Source organism: Mobula hypostoma, chromosome 7, assembly GCF_963921235.1.
Source record: "Mobula hypostoma chromosome 7, sMobHyp1.1, whole genome shotgun sequence".
NCBI classification, from domain to species: Eukaryota; Metazoa; Chordata; class Chondrichthyes; order Myliobatiformes; family Myliobatidae; genus Mobula; species Mobula hypostoma.
Window position 1 is genome coordinate 13,375,911 of NC_086103.1, and position 24,169 is coordinate 13,400,079.

The 24,169-nt window shown below is 46.9% G+C and overlaps 1 protein-coding gene across 2 annotated transcripts in view; it reads left to right on the forward strand.

The window, feature by feature from the left end:
* ndst1b (N-deacetylase/N-sulfotransferase (heparan glucosaminyl) 1b) overlaps positions 1-24,169 on the forward strand; it is a 213,140-nt gene that overhangs the window by 157,879 nt on the left and 31,092 nt on the right. For both annotated transcript variants that reach the window (XM_063053048.1, XM_063053049.1), the window contains exons 7-9: positions 6,863-6,991; positions 17,442-17,624; positions 21,693-21,789. In XM_063053048.1, coding sequence (XP_062909118.1) covers positions 6,863-6,991; positions 17,442-17,624; positions 21,693-21,789 — 409 coding nt within the window. The remainder of the gene's footprint in view (positions 1-6,862; positions 6,992-17,441; positions 17,625-21,692; positions 21,790-24,169) is intronic.

The following is a 24,169-nucleotide window of genomic DNA, read 5'->3' on the forward strand; positions in this document are numbered from 1 at the left end:
GGATTGGGACGAGCTGTTTTCTGGCAAAGGTGTACTTGGTAAGTGGGAGGCCTTCAAATGCAAAATTTTGAAATTGCAAAGCTTGTATGTGCCTGTCAGGATAAAAGATAAAGGTAACAAGTGTAGGCAACCTTGAGATATTGAGCTCCTGGTTACGAGAAATAAGGAAGTACTGGCAGGTAGGATCAAATGAGGTGTTTGTGGAGTAAAAGGAATGCAAGAGAACACTTAAAAAGGAAATCAGGAGGGTTAAAAAAGGCATGAAGTTGCTCTAGCGGACAAGGTGAAGGAGAATCTTAAGAAACGCAACAGGTATGTTAAGAGCAAAAGGTTTGCAAGGGACAAAATAGGTCCTCTGGAAGATCAGAATGGTAATCCATGTGTGGAGCCAAAAGTTAAAAATACACGTGGACTAAGATGTTAACTGTCCTGTGCGATCACCAGTGGGATCATCAGTTGATCTGCCACCTGTCTTCAGGAGTTTCGGCCCGCTTATGATCAAGACTCCCTCGAGGTGGTGGGCCAGCAGTGCTAAAGCATCACCTCCCACTGGTGAGCTTAAAAACTTGGCATCTGCCTCTATCAGAGTTGTTGGTCACTTCCATCCAACAGATAGTCTGCTCTTCAGGTGTCTATGCAACTACTGAAGGGTTTGCAAGATATGTATACACTGTCTCACTATCTGCTCCTCTGGACAACTTGGTCCACACCCATGCTGATCCTTTATCTGCTGCCTCGGCTACAGCCCTGCTGGTCGACTTGATCTCTCTTCTAGTGAAGCCAAGGTCACACAGCCACTTCTGGAGAGTGAACGCAATAAAGCCACAGCAGCCTACTTCGAATGGATAGCATGAGACCTTCCACCCTCTGTCTCTGCACTCTGATCTTAATTCTGCATACTTGGTTAACTTGCGCTCATGGGCTTCATTGATGTTGTCTTCCCAGGGGACTGTGATTTCACCAATAACCACTTCTCTACTGGTGTCAGACCATACGATTATATCTGGACACAATGTGGTGAAAGGTATTTGCTCCGGGAAACTGCCTTTCCCGTTCAGGTCGGCCTTGACACACCAATCATTGGCTGAAGAAAGTATGCTTGATCGTGAGCCTGTGCTGTACACCCTTGACTTGGAGCCTTCTTTCACAAATGATATGCGATGTTCTGTGCAGCATGGGGCATGAGATAAGTTGTGCTGCAGTACTCTCTGCTCAGCCGCTTCTGTCACAACTTTGAGAACATTGTTATGTCTCCAAGTGTACATGCCGCTGGAAAGATTGACTCTGCATGCACTCAAGATATGTTGAAGTGTTCCCTTCTCGCCACAAGCAGCACACCTGTCTGTCGTATCTTCATACCAGGTGCTGAGGTTGGCAAGTGTTGGGAGCAGATCGTACGCTGCTCTGCATAGAAAAGAAATGTGGAGTGGTTCCATCTGCCACAGAACATTCCAAGATAGATGTTGTTGTTCAACACTTTCCCATCGGGTCCAAGCCCCTTGTTTGGCCAGGCCAGCTGTTTTAGCTAACCTCTTCTCCTCTTCTACCTCTCGTATTTCTTGTGTTACAAGCTCACGGCGCTCCTTACCTGTAGAAGATGACCACCACTTGTGGGTTGTCCGTCCAAGTCCCTGGCAGCCTAGCTCGATAGCCCCAGCCGTCTCCTTGTGCTTCAATCTAGACTCTGCCTCATCAACTGCTACACGGGTTGACCACTTCCTGCCTGATGTCGCATCCGGCTGGGTGTTCTTGATGACAGGCTCTTTTGAGCATTTATTTGTCATGTCTAATCTTAATCTATTCCTATCTTACCTTGGCAACCTTGACCTCTTCAACAAGGGATTGCACTGGGATGGTAAGCTTTGTCTGGCTACTGTGGATTGCAACATTGGTGAGGCTTCTCGGTACACCAAGCCACTTCTTCACATACTTGTTGATCTTCCATTCCATTGCCTCAACACGGGACATTGCCACTTCATAGACAGTTAGTGGCCACATTATCCGTGGCATCAGTCCGTACTGCAAGCACCACAACTTCAACTTGCCAGACAAGCCACACTTGTCAACAGACATCAGACCTCTGCTGATCTGTTCTCCTGTCTCTTGAACCCTCTTGGTGTCTCTCAGCTCCACTGTGTACGAGGCTCTTAACTGGTTGGTCCTGAATGGATGGAATCTCCTCTCCACAAAGGGTGAAATGAAAGTCAACCAGCTTTCCTCTCCTAAGAACAAGGCTCCTTGACTTCTTGAACTTCATTCTTCTCCAATCCATTAGCTCCTAGAGTCTAGATAGTACATTTTCCACTGCCTCCGTGCTAGGACCCAAAAGGGTGAGATCATCCATGAACGCTCGTATTGGTGGTAACCCCCCTCTGCCATCAAGTGCGACACCTGGTCCCACTGATTCTGCAGCCCTCACAATGACCTCCATGGCTAACACAAAAAGGATGGGTGAAATCGCACATCCCATTGGGATTCCAACATCCAAGCTCTGCCACATAGTTGTAAACTGCTGAGTGGAAAACCTCATCCGGAAATCGTTGTAGTACTGCATAACAAAGTTCCTCACCTTAGCAGGAATCCATAGGAATTCCATCGCAAACTCAATCAGGACATGGGGAACAGAACCATATGTATTTGCCAGATTAAGCCAAACTACAGCCAGATTTCTTCTCAACCTTTTTGACTCCTGGATGGTATGCCATATCATACTAGTATGTTCAAGGCAGCCTGGGAAACCTGGTATTCCTGCCTTCTGCACAGATGTATTTACTAATCCATTTTCTATCACAAATGAAGATATTCTTTCTGCCAGAATGCCAAACATAATCTTCCCCTCTACATTCAGGAGTGAAATTGGTCGGAACTGATTCAATGTACTAGAATTCTCTTCCTTCGGGATGTATACTCCTTCAGCCTCACTCCATGACAAAGGAACAACACCTTGTCTCCACACCACCTTTAACAATCTCCACAAGTATTTCCTCAGCTCTTCACACTTCTTGAACACCTTATACGGCACTCCATTAGGTCCTGGCACTGAGCCTGACCTTGCCTTTCTGATGAACCGTTCGACTTCTGCCAGTTTGGGTTCTGACAGATCGAACTTCACTCCTGGCTTGATAGGCTTCACAAGCCCTGAAATGTCAAGCAAAGGAGCCTCCCGCTGTTCGTTAGAGTAAGTGTTTGCCAGGTGATCCTCAAGTTCTTGTTGAGAGATGTTAAGCTGCCCGCTCTTACTTTGTTCAAACAGTTTCTTTGTGAACTCATGAGGATTCTCAAAGAACGACTTTCTTGCCTTCTCTCTCTTCTTTCTCTTTTTACTTTGTGACTCTGCACGACGGAGTGATGCTAACTTTATTCGAAAATGCTCTCGGAGATCAGCAAGCCCTGGCTTGTCACCCTCACTTGCTACCTTTCACCTCTGTCTCAACAATCTAAGCTCTCTCCTCAACCTACTAATCTCCTTCTGGCACTGCTTGGTTGCTGTGTAGGCATTGCTTTCTTCAACTCAACCAAACCAAACCTGTACTTTCCAACATTGTAAATCATATCGCCCATCACTTCCAACTTTCTCTTTGATGTTCCCCTGAGAGTGTTCTCCAACATCATACTGATATCCTCATCAAATACACGCCAAGCCTTCTCATCTGCCATTGCTGGCCACTTGACCTTCCTCTTCTTCTCTACCTCCTCACCACCGCCATCATGCGAAGAATCTACCTGGGTACTGTGGTCTGAAACCTGACCTGGGTTATCTCTCGTCTGACCTGGAGTATGATGACTCTCTCCAGAGCGAATCGCTGTGGCTTATGAATCAGTGCTTGAAAAGACCACATTATCTGCGCTTGGTGAAGTAATCTCATCTTCATCCACTGGGATGGAATAGCACCTCAGCTTTGCATGGTGGACTCGTAAACCTTTAATGCTGGAAAACGCTCTCCCACACCAACACACTGGACACTCAGAGCCTCTTATTCTAGCTCTTGGTCGTAGTCGTTCCCTGTAATTAACTGTATCCGTCCGATTGGGTCCATCATTCTCCCTCCCTCTCGGAGGATCCCGAGGGTATGTTTCACCATGTAAACTAGAAGCTTCAAGAGATGTGTGCTCTCCTGAGCTGGTACCCAGACTGCCAATCCTGACACCCCCGGTGTCAGTCTTTCCTGGCTGTCCGCTGTCTCTCCACGCTGTCACCGGACTATTCCCGGTTGCCAACCAGACTATTCCTGGTAGTCACTGGTGTGCAGAGCAAAAGAGTTTAAAAAATACACGTGGACTAAGATGTTAACTGTCCTGTGCGATCACCAGTGGGATCATCAGTTGATCTGCCACCTGTCTTCAGGAGTTTCGGCCCGCTTATGATCAAGACTCCCTCGAGGTGGTGGGCCAGCAGTGCTAAAGCACCACCTCCCACTGGTGGGCTTAAAAACTTGGCATCTGCCTCTATCAGAGTTGTTGGTCACTTCCATCCAACAGATAGTCTGCTCTTCGGGTGTCTATGCAACTACTGAAGGGTTTGCAAGATATGTATACACTGTCTCACTATCTGCCCCTCTGGACAACTTGGTCCACACCCATGCTGATCCTTTCTCTGCTGCCTCAGCTACAGCCCTGCTGGTCGACTTGATCTCTCTTCTAGTGAAGCCAAGGTCACGCAGCCACTTCTGGAAAGTGAACGCAATAAACCCACGGCAGCCTACTTCGAATGGATAGCATGAGACCTTCCCCCCTCTGTCTCTGCACTCTGATCTTAATTCTGCATACTTGGTTAACTTGCGCTCATGGGCTTCATCAATGTTGTCTTCCCAGGGGACTGTGAGTTCACCAATAACCACTTCTCTACTGGTGTCAGACCATACGATTATATCTGGACACAATGTGGTGAAAGCTATTCGCTCCGGGAAACTGCCTTTCCCATCCAGGTCAGCCTTGACACATCAATCATTGGCTGAAGAAAGTATGCTTGATCGTGAGCCTGTGCTGTACACCCTTGACTTGGAGCCTTCTTTCACAAATGATATGCGATGTTCTGTGCAGCATGGGGCATGAGATAAGTTGTGCTGCAGTACTCTCTGCTCAGCCGCTTCTGTTACAGCTTTGAGAACGTTGTTATGTCTCCAAGTGTACATGCCGCTGGAAAGATTGACTCTGCATGCACTCAAAAAACAAATGGGGGAGATCTTCAGGAATTTTTTTGCATCCGTACTTTGTCAGGAGATATACAAAGAGTCTGTAGAAGTGAGGCAAAGCGACATCAATTTCATGGACTCTATACAGATGACAGAGGAGGAGGTGTTTGCTACCCTGAGGCAAATCAGGGTGGATAAATCCCCAGGGCCTGACAAGGTGTTCCCTCAGACCATACGGGAGGCAAGTGCAGGAATTGCCAGAGCCATCAGAGAGATAATGGCCTGGTCCATGTTGTACCCAAATAAACTGTAAAAATAAAATAGGAACCTAACAACCTTTGCTGTACATATACCCAGTGACTCGGCCCCCACAACTGTTTGTGGTAATGGCTTCCACAGATTGAACACCCCCTGACTAAAGAAATTCCATCTTATCTCCATTCTAAATAGGCGTCCCTCTATCCTGAGGCTGTGCCCTCTGATCTTCGACTCCACCGCAACAGGAAACAGCCACTCTATGTATTTAAAACTGAGGTGTAGAAACGTATATCTTTGCTGTGTATGCCCTGGTTAAGTGATTGTGAGTGTGTCCCCTGTTCCCAGGGTCAACATATTTAAGGCAAGGAGGGAAAGGTCAAAGGAGATGAGGGAAACAAGTTTGATACATGTAGAAAATGGCTGTTAGCTGGAACATGGGGAGGAAAAGGGAAGGGGTGACAGGGCCACTAAAATGGGGAATAGAAAGACATACAGGTTTCCCCCGGGTGCTCCAGACGTACGAGTCAACACCCCCCCGGGTGCTCCAGACCCCCACATTCCAGACGTACGAGTCCCCCCCCCCGGGTGTTCCAGATCCCCACATTGCAGATGTACGAGTTCCTCCCCCACCCCCCCGCCGGGGAATCCAGACCCCCACATTCCAGATGTACGAGCTCCTCCCCCCCGCGGAATCCAGATCCCCACATTCCAGACGTACGAGTCCCCCCCCCCGGGAATCCAGATCCCCACATTCCAGACGTACGAGTCCCCCCCCCAGGCAATCCAGATCCCCACATTCCAGACGTATGAGTCCCCCCTCCCCAGGGAATCCAGACCCCCATATTCCAGATGTACGAGCCCCCCCTCCCCCCCGCCCGGGTGTTCCAGATCCCCATATTCCAGATGTACGAGTTAATGTTTAATTTTATTTGGACTTACTGGGTGGAACAGGTCCTTCTGGTCTGACGATCTGTCCCGCCCAGCATCCTGGCAGTTTAACCCTGGCCTCATCACAGGACAATTTACAATGACCAGTTAACCCCTGACCAGGTTGACTGTGGATAGTGGGAGGAAACCCATGCGATCCCTGGAAGGATATGCAAACTTCTTGTGGACAGTGTCTTTGGACTGTGGGACGAGACCGGAGCACCGGGAAGAAACCCGCGTGCTCACGGGAAGGAATGTGTAAGTTTGCTTACAGAGGACGCCGGATTCGAACTCTGAACTCTGACGCCCTGAGCTGTCAGAGCATTGTGGGCTGAGGAGGCTCATGGCTGTCACTGGGTGGCTGAGCTGGAAGTGTCTGTTTCTGTGCTGTATCTCTAAATAAATAAATGAAAATAAATGAGAGAGATTTCCGGAAGTTGGAGAAATCGGTGTTCATGACATCGAGTTGCAGGCCACCCAGAGGTATATGAGGGAGCTCTTCGAAGATGCCATCATTTCTCAGTTTCTTTTCCCCTCGTGCACAGGTTCTCCCTCGTCAGACGTGCGGCCTTTTCACGCACACCATATTCTACAACGAATACCCCGGAGGACCCCGAGAGCTGGACAAGATCATTAATGGGGGAGAGCTGTTCCTCACCGTCCTGCTGAACCCTGTGAGTATCTGATCCACGATGGCGAATCCGCTCTGCTGGCAGCAAAGAGACTGAGAGCAGGAGCAGCTAGTGCAACTGGAATTGGTTTACGATTGTCACGTGTACCGAGATACAGTGAAAAACTTTAGCCTTCCCTGCCATCCAGGCAGATCATTTAAAACCTTCAACAGACTGAGATGGTACAGTGGACAAGGCATAAGAGATTGGATTGGATGGGAGGGTATGGAGGGCTATGGTCCGAGTTCAGGCCGATGGGACTGGGCAGTTCTGCGTGGACGAGTTGGGCTATTTCTGTGCTGTGCTTCTCCTTGACTGTATTTCTCCATAACATGGTGTTGTAGATACAGAGATACCGAGATAGAGTGAAAAGTGAAATTCCTATTTTAGGTAACATTTTTTCCTCCCTCTTTTACGGATCGCGCTTTTCAAACTTGGAAGACTAAGGGTATTTTACGGTTTTTGGATTTATTTTTAGATGGTTCCCTTATGTCTTTTGAACAATTATCTAATAAATATAACTTATCAAGAATACATTTTTTTAGATATTTACAAGTTAGAAATTTCCTAAGTACTATACTTTCTTCCTTTCCAATGCTTCCTCCTACATATATTTTAGATTCGATAATTAACCTTAATCCATGTCAGAAAGGTGCATCGGCTATGATTTATAATATTATTATGAAACTTAGGAAAGCTCCATTTGATAAGATTAGGGTAGATTGGGAACAGGAATTGGGGCTTACCATTTCTGTGGATGATTGGGGGCAGATTTTACAATTAGTTAATACTTCCTCTATTTGTGCTAAACATTCCCTAATTCAATTTAAAGTGGTTCATAGAGCACATATGTCCAAAGATAAGTTAGCGCGTTTTTACTCGCATATTAATCCTTTCTGTGATAGATGTTCGGGGCAGATAGCCTCTTTAACTCATATGTTTTGGTCTTGCCCTACTTTGGAAACTTTTTGGAGAGATATTTTCAATATTATTTCTGAGGTATTAAATATAGATATCTCTCCTCACCCTATTACTGCTATCTTTGGACTACCTAAAATTTCTAGTAATCTTTCCCCTTCAGCCCGTAGAATGATTGCATTTCTTACTTTAATGGCGAAAAGATGTATTTTACAACATTGGAAAGAGCTTAATGCTCCAACTACCTTTTTTTGGTTTTCTCAGACGATTTTATGTTTGAATTAGGTGCAAGGTCATAACGAGGTAGATTGTGAGGTCAGGGGTCCATCTTATTATAATAGGGGTCTGTTCAATAGATAGATAACAGTGGGGTAGAAGCTGTCCTTGAGCCTGCTGGGACGTGCTTTCAGGCTTTTGTATCTTCTGCCCGATGGGAGAGGGGAGACGAGAGAATATCTGGGTTGGGTGGGGTCTTTGATTCTGCTGGCTGCTTTACTAAGACAGTGAGAAGTGTAGACAGAGTGCATGGAGGGGAGGCTGGTTTCTGTGACGTGGCTTTTAGTGCATAGATTATAAAGCTGATATCCCAGAGTGACCGCAGGATATAAGCAGGACCCTTTCACTCATGCCCTTTAAGGCACTAGGCTTCACACTAGCTGCTGGACTGAACATCCCATCAGCAGGAGTGCCAGTTCTGTGGGGAATTGCCTCGTTGATGTGAGAGACGGGAAGAGATTGGTCAGACTGGCTCAATCTGACAGGAAGTGACACCACCTCTACCAGCTAGAAGGCGGATCTATGGACATGCACCCCAAGATCCTTCTGTCCCATCACCCTGGAACAATCTTGCCATTAACCCTCTGCTCTGCCTTCAAGTTTGAACCATTTCAGACTTTTCTGGATTGAACTGCATCTGCCTCTTCTCAGCCCAGCTCTACGTCCTGTCAATGTCTTGTTGTAACCTACAATTGCCTTCTTGCATTAGTCTCCATCGGTTGGGGGTCAACCATGGATGTGGCTTCCCAACTGTCTCCGTGACATGCAAGCCAGGGCAGTACAACATGGAGAGCAAGTTGTTGCCCGTACAAAAGGCTCCCCCTCTCCACGCAGTTGATGAATCCAAAGGAACGGCAGAGACCGATACAGTCTGGCATCAGCAGCGTCACAGGAGTTGTCAGTCAGTGTTGAACTCAATGTAGGACTGCACTAGGGACTCCAGTTCTGGATTTTTCCCTCTGGGTTTACTCCTGAAGCTTTCCCCATGAGTCGGTATAACTGCAAGGCTGCAGAGGTTTGAGATCAGATTTTTCCTTTTCCTAGATGAGCTGCCAACCACAGCTGATGAGCCCCATCTGCCTGAAGTGACTGGTTTTAAGGCACCAGTAACCTGTCTTTGCCCCTTCTCCTGTCAGTAGAAATAGTTCCGTTGGGCTTAGTAGCTAATTCACACGTGAAGGCCGGGAGCTGGACTTGGTTGTCAGAGGCTATTTAAGATGCATGCTATTGGGAGAGTTTAATAGGCAGTGGGAGCTTATCCCCATTACCACCCCCAGCTATGACAACCGTAAGGAACCAATAACCTTCTACACACTATCCATAACTCCACCAACCTTTGTGTCACCTGCACACTTACTGATCCTCCCTTCCACTTCCTCATCCGTCATTTATAAAGATCACAAAGTGCAAGGCTCCCAGAACAGATCCTTGTGGAAGTTTGAAAAGGTTAGAGGTTAAAGGTTATTAAAAATTAGTTTTATTTGTCACATGTACATCGAAGCATGCAGTGGAATGCATCGTTTGTATCAACGACCAACGCTGTCTGTGGATATGCTGGGGGCAGCCCACAAGTTTCACCACACTTCTGGTGCCAACATTGCAAGCCCACAACTACCCGAGCGCCTTTGGAACGCTGCGGGGGAGACCAGAGCAAGGGGAGAAAGTGCAAACTCCTTACAGACAGCGTCGGGAATTGACCGTTGTTCACTAGTGCCCGTAGATTGTTCCATTAGATCCTTTGCTACTTTACCACAGTCCAGTAAAGGACATAGAAAACATCAGGAAAAATTACAAAAATAGGTAGGTAAGTAAGGAGATCGAAAGAGGAATAGTGAGGTGATGTTCATGGACTGTTCAAGAATCTTATAGTGGAGAGGAAGAAGTTGTTGAGTGTTTGTTCTCGGGCTCCTGCACCTCCTCGCTGATGGGGCAATGAGAAAAGGTCATGTCCCTGATGGTGAAGACCCTTAATGATGGGGATGCCATCTTCCTGAGTCACCGCCTCTTGAAGATGTCCTTGATGTTGACATTTCATGTTAAGGAATTCTCTTGATCTTTCTAATGAAAGAGAGATGTCCCCTGTAGACGAGGTAATTTTTCATGGTTGAGTCCTTGAAACATCAGCTTGTATCAATTCCCTGTGATGGGAGTCATGTGGTTTGTAATCTGCTCAACTCTGCCTTGGGCTGTATGAGGGCCGATAAATCCTGCAACACCTGTCTCCCGCAATGATTGAATGAGGCGAATCCCAAAATCTTTTAACATCCCGAGCTGAGCTCGTTTCTCAACTGCCTGTGGCACTCTGTCGTTCAAGCACGAGAGTGTGTGAGTGTGTGTTTGTATGTCTCTGTGAGTGTGTGTGTGTGTTTGTGTTTGCCTCTGCGTTGTGTGTGTGTGTGAATATGTGTGAGTGTGTGAAAGAGAGTGTGTCTGCATGTGCATGTGTGATTTTGTGTGGGTTGTGTGTTTGAGTTTGTGTGTCTGAGTGTGTGTGAGTTTGTGTGTGAAAGTATCTGTGTGAGTTTGGATCGTGTGAGTATGTGTGTCTGCATGTGTGACTGAGTGTATGTGTGGTTGTGGGTGAGTGTGTGCATGTATGCATGGGCCTGTGTGTGTGTGTGTGTGTCTGTGTATGTAATTGTGTGTATGTCTGTGTGAGTATGTATGTGTAAGAGAATCTTGTGTGTGTGTGTCTGTGTGTCTCTGTGTGTGTGTGAGAGAGAGTCTGTGTGTGTGTGTGTCTCTGTGTGTGTGAGAGAGAGTCTGTGTGTGTGTGTCTGTGTGTCTCTGTGTGTGTGTGAGAGAGAGTCTGTGTGTGTGTGTGTCTGTGTGTGTGTGTGAGAGAGAGTCTGTGTGTGTGTGTCTGTGTGTGTGTGTGTCTCTGTGTGTGTGAGAGAGAGTCTGTCTGTGTGAGTGTGTCTCTGTCTGTGTGTGATGGGACTACAAACCGCTGTTACCTGGAGGTTTTACAGACACTGAACTTCACCCCTCGTATGTAACAATGATAGCTGTAGTGGGGAGGTCAGTGCCCTGGATTGAATGCCAACTGTGGTGTTGACGTGACAACCACGATAAGGCTAATTTGCCGACGACACAAAAGTTATTGTCAGAATCTCAGGCGGTGATCTGGAGTCAGGTGCACGGGAGTAAGGCAGAGGTGCAGTGCAGTACATACAGATACTAGATATTCATTATTGAAATGAATAGTAAATCTTATACCTTGCAAAGTTCTGCTGCTGCAAAACAGCAAGTTGTTCTGCATGTCAGTGCAATTAAACCCGATTAGTGGCATTTCGACAGCAACCTTGCACTTAATGTCAGTAAGACCAAGGAATTGATTGTGGACTTCAGGAAGGGTTAAGTTGAGGGACCAGACACCAGTCCTCATCAAGGAGTGAGCAGTTTCTAGTTCCTGGGTGTCAACGTCTCTGAGTACCTATCCTGGGCCCGACATAGTGATACCATTACCAAGAAGGCATAGCAGTGGCTATATTTCATTAGCAGTTTGGTATGTCAGCAAAGACTCTCAGATTTCTACAGATGTACGATTGAGAGCATTCTAACCGGTTATATCACCGTCACCTCCCTCTGGCGCTTCTCCCCCTTCCCCTTCTTCCATGGCCTTCTCTCCTCTCCTTCTCCAGCCCTTTATCTCATTCACGAATCAACTACCCAGCTCTTTACCTCATTCCTCCCCCTCTCCCAGTCTCACCTATCACCCGCCACTTTGTACTTCTCCTCCCCTCCCTCCTTCCCAACTTCCTTCTTTGACTTCTCTGCTTCCTTTCCGGCCTGCTGAACGGTCTCAGCCTGAAATGTCAACTGCTCACTCTTTCCCATAGATGCTGCCTGGCCTGCTGAGTTCCTCCAGCTATTTTTTTCAGTATTGTTTTGAATTTACACGCATCTATAGATTTTCTCATCGTCGTATCATGGCCGGGTACGGAGGGGCCACTGCACAGAATCAGAAAAAGTTGCAGAAAGTTGTAAACTCAGCCAGCTCCATCATGGACACTGGCCTCCCCAACATCGAGGACATCTTCGAAAGGTGATGCCTCAAAAAGGCAGCATCAATCACCAAGGACCCCATCACCCAGGACATGCCCTCTTCTCATTGCCACCATCGAGGAGGAGGTACAGGAGCCTGAGGACACACACTCACCATTTCAGGGGCAGTTTCTTCCCCTCTGCTAATCAGATTTCCTCACCTGACGATGACCTCGTTATTTCTTTCATTCATTTACTTTTGAGATTAATGTAATTTTAATGTTTTACATTGCACTGCTGTCACAAAACAACAAATTTCATGATACAGGTCAGTGGAAATAAGCCAGGTTCTGCTTTGACCTGAATCAGTTATAGGTCTGTGGATGTACTTCTTAAGGAAAGGGTTCCCAACCCGCGGTCCACGGAGCCCTCAGTTAATGGGTGGGGTCCATGGCACAGGAAAAGTTGGGAACCCCTGCTCTGTCTGTCTGGAAGCCAAAGTTGGAGTACTGTGTGTAGACCTGGTCACTACACCACTGCATCACCATTAACTGCTGGGACAGGCTGAGGGGCAGGTTCCAGATTCATATATTCCTATAGATTGGCAAGTTGGTTTATTATGGTCACGTGTACTGAGATACAGTGGAAAAACTTGTCTTCCACACTGTTCATACAGATCAGATCATTACACAGTGCATTGAGATAGAACAAGGTAAGACAATAGCTAACAGAATGCAGAATAAAGTGTCACAGTTACAGAGAGAGTGCAGTGCAGGCAGACAATAAGGTGCAAGGTCATAACGAGGTAGATTGTGAGGTCAAGAGCCCATCTTTTCACACTGAGGACTGTTCAAGCATCTGATAACAGTGGAGTAGAGGCTGTCCTTGGGCCTGGTGGGACGTGCTTTCAGTCTTTTGTATCTTCTGCCCGATGGGAGAGGGGGGAAGAGACAATGTCTGGGTAGGTGGGGTCTTTGATTCTGCTGGCTGCTTTACTGAGACAGTGAGAAGTGTAGACAGAGTCCATGGAGGGGAGGCTGGTTTCTGTGACGTGCTGAGCTGTGTCCACAACTCTCTGCAGTTTCCTGTGGTCACGGGCAGAGCTGTTGCCGTACCGAGCCAGGTGCATCCGGACAGGATGTTTTCTGTAGTGCATTGAAACAAATTGGTGTGGGTCAAAGTGGACATGCCAAATTTCTTTGGCCTCCTGAGGAAGTAGAGGTGTTGGTGAGCTTTCCTGGCCATGAGGTTGACATGGTTGGATCTATTGGTGATGTTCCCTCCTAGGAACTGGAGCTCTGAACATTTTTGAACCTTTAAATAACAGCATTTGAAATAGTTTTCCATTCTGTATTTTGGTTCCCCTCTCACCCCTTCTCCTGTCTTGCCTATCACCTGCTTCAGGTGCCTCCCCTCCTGCCCTTTCTCCCATGGTCCACTTCCTTCTCCTGTCAGATTCCCCCTTTCAGCCCCTTACCTCTTCCACCTGTCCCCTTCCGGCTTCTCACCCCATCCCCATCGTCACCCACTCACCTGGTCTCACCCATCACCTGCCGGCTTGTCCTCCTTCCCTTCCCCTCACCTTCTTATTCCAGCTTCTTCCCCCTTCCTCTCCAGGCTTGACGAAGGGCCAAAACGTGGACCGTTTATCCATTTCCACAGATGCTGCCTGACCTGCTGAGTTCCTCAGGCATTTGTGTGTGTCGGTCCGGATTTCCAGCATCTGCGGGATCTCTTGTGTTTATGAAGATGGGAGAGGGTTCTGCTTTGCGAGTTCTGGTTATTTGAGGAAGGTGGACGATTGATGGTAGTTTTCCAGCTGTCCCTAGAAAGATCTCCAACTCTCTCTGCATCCTGGAGTCCTGTGGTCAATGCCTTCTCTCTGCCATCTGTGTTTGGCAGTGGCCTTAAACCCCTCCTGCCGAGGAAGCATAATTAATTTTCTCGCCTCTACCCAGCTCCATCTGTAGCTGCCTCTTGGTGTGACACACTCAGGAGTGCTGGCTCATTTCTCATCTGTGGCAGGAATGAGGTGTGAATCAGTGCCTGCCAGAGCCTGCAATATAAACCTCCCAATCTGCCGGTAGGTCCAAGTGTGAGTCAGTGATTGCCTTCCTGCAGAGAAACCATTCCACACATCAACTGAGGTGCGAATTTCTCGGATTTCATCCACAACTGCCCAGCTAATCCTCGAAGTGCCGTTGTTTCCCTTTCAAATCAAGACAGGTTAGTATTTGATTTGAAAGGGAAACAAACGTTAGAAGAAATTTAAAAAACATATTATTTAACAAGCAACTCACATCAAAGTTGCTGGTGAACGCAGCAGGCCGGGCAGCATCTCTAGGAAGAGGTACAGTCAACGTTTCAGGCCGAGACCCTTCGTCAGGACTAACTGAAGGAAGAGTGAGTAAGAGATTTGAAAGTGGGAGGGGGAGGGGGAGATCCAAAATATTAGGAGAAGACAGGAGGGGAGGGATGGAGCCAAGAGCTGGTCAGGTGATAGGCAAAAGGGATATGAGAGGATCATGGGACAGGAGGTCCGGGGAGAAGGAAAAGGGGGAGGGGGAAAAACTCAGAAGATGGGCAAGGGGTATAGTCAGAGGGACAGAGGGAGAAAAAGGAGAGAGAGAGAGAAAGAATGTGTGTATATAAATAAATAACGATGGGGTACAAGGGGGAGGTGGGGCATTAGCGGAAGTTAGAGGTGTCAATGTTCATGCCATCAGGTTGGAGGCTACCCAGACGGAATATAAGGTGTTGTTCCTCCAACTTGAGTGTGGCTTCATCTTTACAGTAGAGGAGGCCATGGATAGACATATCAGAATGGGAATGGGACGTGGAATTAAAATGTGTGGCCACTGGGAGATCCTGCTTTCTCTGGCAGACAGAGCGTAGGTGTTCAGCAAAACCATCTCCCAGTACCTAGAGGTGCTGCCTGGCCTGCTGCGTTCACCAGCAAATTTGATGTGTGTTGCTTGAATTTGCAGCATCTGCAGAATTGCTGGTGTTTGCGTTATTTAACAAGCGTTTTGCACAATGCTATTTTGCACAATGCTCAGGGTGTTCCAGAGTTCCGAGTTCAATTCTGGCGTTGTTCTGTAAGGAGTCTCTGTACGTCCTCCCTGTGGAATCCACCCGAGTGCTCCGGTTTCAACCCACAGTCCAAAGTAACCTGCATACCGGCCGGGTTACTTGGTCATTGTAAGCTGTCCCGTGATTAGGTTAGAGTTAAATTGGGTTTGTTGGAGGTTGCTGGGGTGTTGTATGACGAGCCGGAAGACTCTAGATCAATAAATCATCACTAAATAAATACATAAGACGAGCTCTGGTCCTCCCCAGGATAAACAAGGTTCCTTCCATTCATAGAGTCATCGAGCCGCTCAGGACAGAAACAGACTGCTCCACGCTGACCAGATTTCCCAGATCAGCCAGTCCCATTTGCTTGTGTCCAGCCCATAAACCCCTGAACTATTCCTGTCCATCCACCTGCCCAAGCATCTTTTAAATGTTAAACGCGAGATTCTGCAAAGGACTCTTCATCTCATGATCAGAATATTTATTGCTTATTTAGTTAATTATTATTTCTTTCTTTTTGAATTTGCCCAGTTTGTTGTCTTTTGCACGCTGGTTGAACGACCACGTTGGTGCTGTCATACAGTGATTACATGTCATGGTTATGATTCCAGTGTGGATTTACTGTGTATGCCTGCAAGAAAATGAATCTCAGGGTTGTGTATGGTGACGTATATGAACTTTGATAATAAATTGACTTTGAACTTTGAATTTTGATAGGAGAGAAGAGTGGGCATTGGGAGAGAGGGAAGGAAGAGCTGGCATTTATGCTGGCATTTATAGCGAGAGGATTCGAGTACAGGAGTAGGGAGGTACTACTGCAGTTGTACAAGGCCTTGGTGAGACCACACCTGGAGTATTGTGTGCAGTTTTGGTCCCCTAATCTGAGGAAAGACATCTTTGCCATAGAGGGAGTACAAAGAAGGTTCACCAGATTGATTCCTGGGATGGCAGGTCTTTCATATGAAGAAAGACTGGATGAACTGGGCTTGTACTCGTTGGAATTTAGAAGATTGAGGGGGGATCTGATTGAAACATATAAGATCCTAAAGGGATTGGACAGGCTAGATGCGGGAAGATTGTTCCCGATGTTGGGGAGGTCTAGAACGAGGGGTCACAGTTTGAGGATAGAGGGGAAGCCTTTTAGGACCGAGGTTAGGAAAAACTTCTTCACACAGAGAGTGGTGAATCTGTGGAATTCTCTGCCACAGCAAACTGTTGAGGCCAGTTCATTAGCTATGTTTAAAAGGAAGTTAGATATGGCCCTTGTGGCTACAGGGGTCAGGGGGTATGGAGGGAAGGCTGGGTTCTGAGTTGGATGATCAGCCATGATCATAATAAATGGCGGTGCAGGCTCGAAGGGCCGAATGGCCTACTCCTGCACCTATTTTCTATGTTTCTAAGAGGGGCACCAGGGGGAGGTGATGGGCAGTTGAGGAAAAGGGTTGAGTAGGAAACCAGAATGGGGAACGGGAAAAGAAGGAAGGGAGAGTGTGGGGGGGTGAACTTGGTGATTTTGTGCTTCACGTTGCCCACTCCTAATGCCCACCCCAATATTATTTGCTGCCCAGAGCATAGGAGAATCGGTGGGGGGGGGAGGGGGGAGATCTGATGGAGGTATACAAATTTATGAGGGATATAGACAGGGTAAATGCAAGCAGGATTTTTCCACTGAGGTTGGGTGCGATTGGATTTAGAGCTATGGGTTAAGGGTGAAGGTTGAAATACTTAGGGGAACCTGAGGGAGAATTTCTTCACTCAGAGGGTGGAGAAATGAGAAAGTGACAGTGTGGAACGAGCTGCCGGTGGAAGTGGCGGATGTGGCTTTGATTTCAACATGTAAGAGCAGTTTGGTCAAGTACACTGGAAGGGAGGAGTATGTAGGGCGACGGTCCAGCTGCAGGTCATTGGTACTAGGCTTGGGCTAGATGGGCCGAAGGGCTTGTTCCCGTGCTGTAGCATTCAATGATTCTATGACTGTACGACACAGTGTGAATGTGTGTCTGTCTGTGTTTGAGGGTTGTGTGTGAGTGTGTATGGGTGTGTGTATGTGTATGGATGTGTCTCTGTGTGTATGGGTGTCTATGTGTATATGGGTGTGTGTCTGGGTGTGTGTGTGTATGTGTGCATGGGTGTGTGTGAGTGTGTGTGTGAGATGGGTGAGTGTGAAATACTGATCTCTCCCTCCCCTCTCTCCTAGATCAGCATCTTCATGACTCACCTGTCCAACTACGGCAACGACCGGCTGGGCCTGTACACCTTCAAGAACCTGATCAGCTTCGTGCAATGCTGGACTAACCTGAAGCTGCAGACTCTCCCTCCTGTTCAGCTGGCCGAGCGGTACTTCCAGCTCTTCCCCGAGGAGCAAGACCCCTTCTGGCAGGTGAGAGCTCGCTGCCCTGGGATCAGACGAGAGTGAGAGAGAGTTAGACAGACAGAAAGAGAAAGAAAGTAAGAAAAGAGAGAAAGAAGGAAAAGGAAGCTATCTTTACTTGTCACGTGTACATAGAAACACACAGTGAAACCCATCATTTGCGTCAACAACCAACACAGTCCAAGGATGTGCTGGGGGCAGCCGGCTAGTGTCACCATGCTTCCAGCACCAACATAGCACGTCCACAACTCACAAACCTTAACCCATACATCTTTGGATGTAGGATGAAACCGGAGCAGCAAGAGGAAATATCCATAATAATTCAGAGCTTCAGCTACTGGCGTTCTACCCCCATCAGAGAGATGTTCATTAGCAGAGGAGCTGGGAGAGGGGACTGTGCAGACCGTGTACGGAGGGACGTCGGACTCAGTGTGCAGTCGAGCAGCAAGAGGTCATCTTCTTGTGATCGCAAGGCCCTGTTGGACGTTGGTACTGTGGAACGCTGCAGGTCCAGTTCACTAGTTTATTGGTGGGACCAACACCAGAGGAGGTGTGTAGCCTTGTTTGTAGCGCGGACTTGGCTTCATGCCACGGTGACGCCTGTTGCAACCGCCCTGGAGAGGTGACGCTGGCGTCGGTGTGGCGCGATGCCCACGCTGGCGTCGGTGCTGCCCTCCAGTACTGGCTCAGTAGAAGACAAGCTGGATGCATTCGTCTGCAGATTTTGTGGGTTTGTTCTTGCCAACAACATTCATGAACTCAGGGACTTGGACTGTATTTATTTTTGTGTGATTGCATTTTACAGCTGTCTTATATGGGCTTTGTGCTGTGCATGACTGTTGGTACTGTGTTTTGCACCTTGGCCCAGGAGGAACGCTGTTTCGTTTGGTATTCGTGTGTAACACACACAATGCTGCAGACCAGGCAGCATCTATGGAAAGGAGTATGGTTGACATTGCAAGCCGAGACCCTTCAGCAGTTCCTCCAGCATTGTGTGTGTGTTGCTCTGAATTTCCAGCACCTGCAGAATCTCTTGTGTTTTCATGTGTGATTGAATGACAGTTAAACTTGAACTTAAAATTCACACAGTCACTGGAGAATGTACAAACTCCTTACAGTCATTGGCTGCTGTGTCACACTCTATGGTTGCATTGTGGAGGGAGTGAAGGATTTTATTTCCACAGACAGGCTATTGGACGTGTGGGTTTATTCTTGTGCCTCGTGAAGGAGCCTTCCACAACACCTTTGACAAAACTACCTTACCTCACATCTCTGAAACCCCTTCATTGCCCTACATGTTTTTGTAGGCCCCCCCCATCCCTATCTGCACCCTACTTTCCACAGCTACACAAACACCACAAACCCCTCTCCCCACTCTCTCTGTAACCTCTTCCATCCTCCATACCCTCCCTTTGTAAATCCTCCATCCTTCACTCCCCAATATCTCTGCAGCATTCCCTAACCCTCCAGCATTTAGTGTGTGTTGTTCTGGATTTCCAGCATCTCTTGTGGTTATCGTGCTGCTCCTCTGTGAAGTATCTTTGAGGTTTGCCTCCCCTGAACAAGTTCAAAGTAAATTTGTTATCATCCTCAGTAAATCCAAGAACCATAATAAAATCAATGATAGGCCGTACTAACAGGGCAAAGAACCAGTGGGCAAAAGACAACAAACTGTGAAAATATAAAAAAGAATGAAAAAATTATAATAATAATAAATAAATAAGCAATAAATATGGAGAACATGAGATGAAGAGTCCTTGAAAGTGAGTCCATAGTTTGTGGCAACGGTTCAGTGATGGGGTGAGTGGAGTTATCCCCTCTGGTTTAAAGGCCTGATGGTTGCGGGGTAATAACTGTTCCTGAACCTGATGTTGTGAATCCTGAGACTCCTGTACCTTCTTCCTGATGGCAGCAACGAGAAGAGAGGATGTTCTGTGTGGTGGGGCCCCTGATAATGGGTGCTGCTTTCGTGCGATTATGCCAGAGAGTGGGGAATCTGCGGAGGCCAAGTCACTGGATTTGCATAAGGCAGAGGTTGATAGGTTCATATTTAGTCAGGGTAACAAGGGTTACAGGGAGAAGGCAAAGGAATGGGGTTGAGAGGGATAGTAAATCAGCGCTGATGGAGTGGCAGAACAGATTCGATGAGCTGAATGGCCTAGCTCTGTGACAAGGTCTTACGACAAGTTTAAGTTAACATAGTTAAATTGGAATAAGTTTCACATAAAGTAACAACGTTCTGCTCCTATACCCGGTATTATTGATTTGTAGGGAATTACATCAGCATTCTTTCTGCTCTCTGCTCTGTTCTCCCGGGATCTCTGCTTCCTCTTCTCACTCTCCTGTTAATGGCCTCCCACTGACCCAGTGCACAGGACAACATTCACATACATCACTGTTTGCCTTCTCCTGGGAGACAGAGTAGCTGACAGGACGTCTTTTCGAGCCCAGAGAACTCCCTGGTTGTCGTTGGGCCTCGGATGGGGAGCTGATGTCACCTTACAGCCATTAGGCTCCTGAACCGGTGTAGATAACTTCGCTCGCTTCAACACTGAATGATTCCACCTATGGACTCACTTTCAAGGACCTACAACTCATTTTCACATATTATTTACCTATTTAGCATTTATTACTCTTTTCTGTATTTGCACAGTTTGTCTTCTGCACATTGGTTGTTTGACAGTGTGTGTAGTTTTTCGCGCACATAAAAGTTGCTGGTGAACGCAGCAGGCCCCCTCCTGTCTTCTCCTATCATTTTGGATCTCCCCCTCCCCCTCCCACTTTCAAATCTCTTACTAGCTCTTCTTTCAGTTAGTCCTGACGAAGGGTCTAGGCCCGAAACGTCGACTGTACCTCTTCCTAGAGATGCTGCCTGGCCTGCTGCGTTCACCAGCAACTTTTATGTGTGTTGCTTGAATTTCCAGCATCTGCAGAATTCCTCGTGTTTGCGTGTGTCGTTTTTCATTGATTCTATTGTGTTTTTTTGTTCTACTGTGAGCGTCTGCAAGAAAGTGAACCTCAGGGTTGTATATGGTGACAGATACACTCATTGATAACAAATTTAAGTTTAAGTTCAAGTTTATTGTCATCTGACCTTACATAAATGTATCCTGGTTGCATCACAGCCTGGTATGGAAACACCAATGCCCTTGAGCAGAAAATCCTGCAAAAAAGTAGTGGATACGGCCCAGTCTGTCGCGGGTAAAACCCTCCCCACCATTGAGCACATAGAGGAAAGCTGCATCCATCATCAGGGACCCCCACCACCCAGGTCATGCTGTCTTCTTGCTGCTGTCATCAGGAAGGTATGGGAGCCTCAGGACCCACACCACCAAGTTCAGGAACAGTTACTACCCCTCAACAATCAGGCTCCTGAACCAGAGGGGATAACATCACTCAAATTCACTTGCCCCATCACTAAACTGTTCCAACAAACTATGGACTCACTTTCAAGGGCTCTTCATCTCATGTTTTTGATATTTATTGTTTTTCATTATTATTAGTATTATTTCCTTTTTTTCCTTTTGTATTTGCACAGTTTCTTGTCTCCTGCACACTGGTGTTTGTCCATCCTGTTGTGTTTCCTGAATTTACTGTGAATGCCTGCAAGAAAAAGAATCTCAGGGTTGTATATGATGACATACAGTATACCTACTTAGATAATTATTTATTTTCTCCGTATACAACCAAACAAAACAGCGTTCCTCCAGACCACGGTGCACCCACAAGACATACATCATACACAGTACTAAAACAAAATATTATCACAAATAAATTAATAAAATGCAATTCAAACTGCATGCCATGCACAGCCCAGGTAAACAGTAAACAGCTCGCTGTCCTAGTGACGAGACCTCGGTGGTGACAGGGTATTCATCAGTCTCACAGCCTGAGGGAAGAAGCTGTCACCCAGTCTGACAGTCCCAGTTCTGATGCTCCTGAGGGTAGTGGGTCAGAGAGATTGTGGGACGGGTAGTAAGGATCAGGCCCTTCGTCTGCAACGTCACCTTGCAGCTTCCGTACCACACAGTTTGAATTCTGAATATACACCTGGCTCTTGTATCCATTCTGTTTCAGGATCCTTGTGAAGATAAAAGGCACAAGGACATCTGGTCCAAAGAAAAAACATGTGACAGACTTCCGAAACTTCTAATTATTGGCCCTCAGAAGTCTGGTAAGTGTGCATGCTCAGGCTGGGACTGTTCAAATATAAGTCTGATCAGTCCAGCTTCTGTATAAAGTGTCAAAATCGAGTTTCTTGTTATCTGCACAAGTCCATGTATGCACAGTTGCAACAAAAGTGTACTTGCTTGAGATCCACCTTTTCACGTTGTGAGTCAACGATTGGGAGGACAGAATTGACGGCCTTGCGGCCAGGTTTGTGGATGGTGGCGAATCCAGACGGCTGTGGGGGCCAAGTCACTGGGTGTACTCGCAGCAGAGGTTGGTAGGTTCTTTATGGGGAGAAGGCAGGCATGGCGGAGCAGACTCGATGGGCTGAATGGCCTAATTCTGGTCTTATGATCCTGCAGCAACATCACAGGCACAGATCACAAGATAAGCAGCATTCACAAGATACATATAAATGATAGATACATTGGAATTGGTAAATTGTTTATTATTGTCACATGTATCGAGATACAGTGAAAAGCTTGTCTTGCACACTGTTCATACTGTCACGAGCCCCGTGACGGGTTAAAGAACCAGCAGAAATAGAAAACACTTTGGAATCCAGTATTGCTATTAACTAATAATATTTATTAGTAACTATGCAATACAGTAATATAAATGTAGATAAATCAAACAGGTTAGCAATGATTTTATATATATATATATATAGGTAAGTATATCAGTAAGTGTGGAAATATATGTATGAACAAACCAAGCTTCTTTAGTCTAGGGGTAAAAAGATACAGTCTTACGATGATGAGTAAAGTTCAGTTCAGTTCGTGGTATATATACAAAACCAAAGTCCATTTTAGTGCAAAGTGATCAGAGTGGCCATTGTGTTACTAAGCTGTAGTGATCAGTGTTGTGCCAGTTGGTTCAGGAATCAGCTGCCCCTGAACCCTGAGGCTTCTGTACCTCCTGCCCGACGCGATGGGAGCTGAGAGGAGTTGGCGGGGCCTGGATGCTGGGAGTCTTCGATGATGGATGTTGCCTTTTTAAGGCAGTGCCTCCCGTCGATACTACCGCTGGTGGGGAAGGATGGATTAGGCTGAGTCCATCACCGTCTGCATCTCCTGGCATTTCAGACCAGTGGAGCTGTCGTACCAGACCAGGCTGCAGCCAGTCAGGTGGGGATGGACTGGGAAACGTTCCCTGCTCTGACTGAAGTACTTAGTGGGCTCTTGCTTTCTGGGCGCTGATAGCTGTGCTGCACAAGTTCTGCCTACTGAATCAAGTCGTCGAGTCATAGAACACTACAGCACAAAACCAGGCAGTTCGGCCCATCTAGTCTGTGCTGAACTATTAATCTTCCTGGTCCCATCGACCATATCCCTCCATACTCCTCCCATCTGGGTACTTATCCAAACTTCTCTGAAACATTGCAATCAAACCCACATCCACCACTTCCACTGGCAGCTCGTTCCACACTCTCACCACCCTCTGAGCAAAGAAGATCCCCCTCAGGTTCCCCTTAAACATTTCACCCTTCACCCTTAACCCATGACCTCTAGATCTAGTCTCACCCAACCCCAGTGGAAAAAAGCCTGTTTGCATTTACCCTGTCTATACCCCTCGTAATTTATCAAACCTACCCTCAGTCTTCTGTGTTCTTAGGAATGAAGTCCTAACCAATTCAGACTTTCCCAATAACTCATTTCTTCAAGTCCTGACAACATCCTTGTAAGTTTTCTCTTGTGAGGAAGCAGATTGCTGATTATATCTTAAACCTGCATTCAGCAATGTCTTTACTCATTAGTGTGGACAGCCACTGTAGAGTGATGGCCAGCACCTTTTCCCAGGGCAGAAATGGCCGGAGGACGTCCAGTTAAGGTGAGTGGAGGAGAGAGTAGGGGGATGTCAGAGGTAGGTTTTTCACACAGGGAGTGGTGGGTGTGTAGAACACCCTGTCAGGGGTGGTGATAGAGGCGGATACATTAAGGACATTTAAGAGACTCTTAAATAGGCACATGGATGATAGAAAAATGGAGGGTTATGTGGGAGGGAAGGGTTTGATTGATCTTAGTGTAGGTTAAAGTGTCAGCACAGTCCTGTGGGCCGAAGGGCCTGTACTGTTCTGTGTCCAATATTACCAGGGACTTTAGTATGGAAAGAATTAAATCTCTCCATGCTCTTCAGGACTTCTTTTTAAGGTGATTGTAGGAAAGTATGGGAGATTGTCAGAGGTAGGTAATTTACACAGAGAGTGGTGAGTACGTGGACTGCCCTGCCAGAGGTGCTGGTAGAGGCAGATACATTAGGGACATTTAGAAGGTTCTTAGATAGGTAGATGGATGATAGAAAAACTCATCTTGGAGTAGATTTATATAGATTAGTAAGTTTAGAATGGGGGAGGAAACCAGTTACAAGCTTAATGTACAAATTCC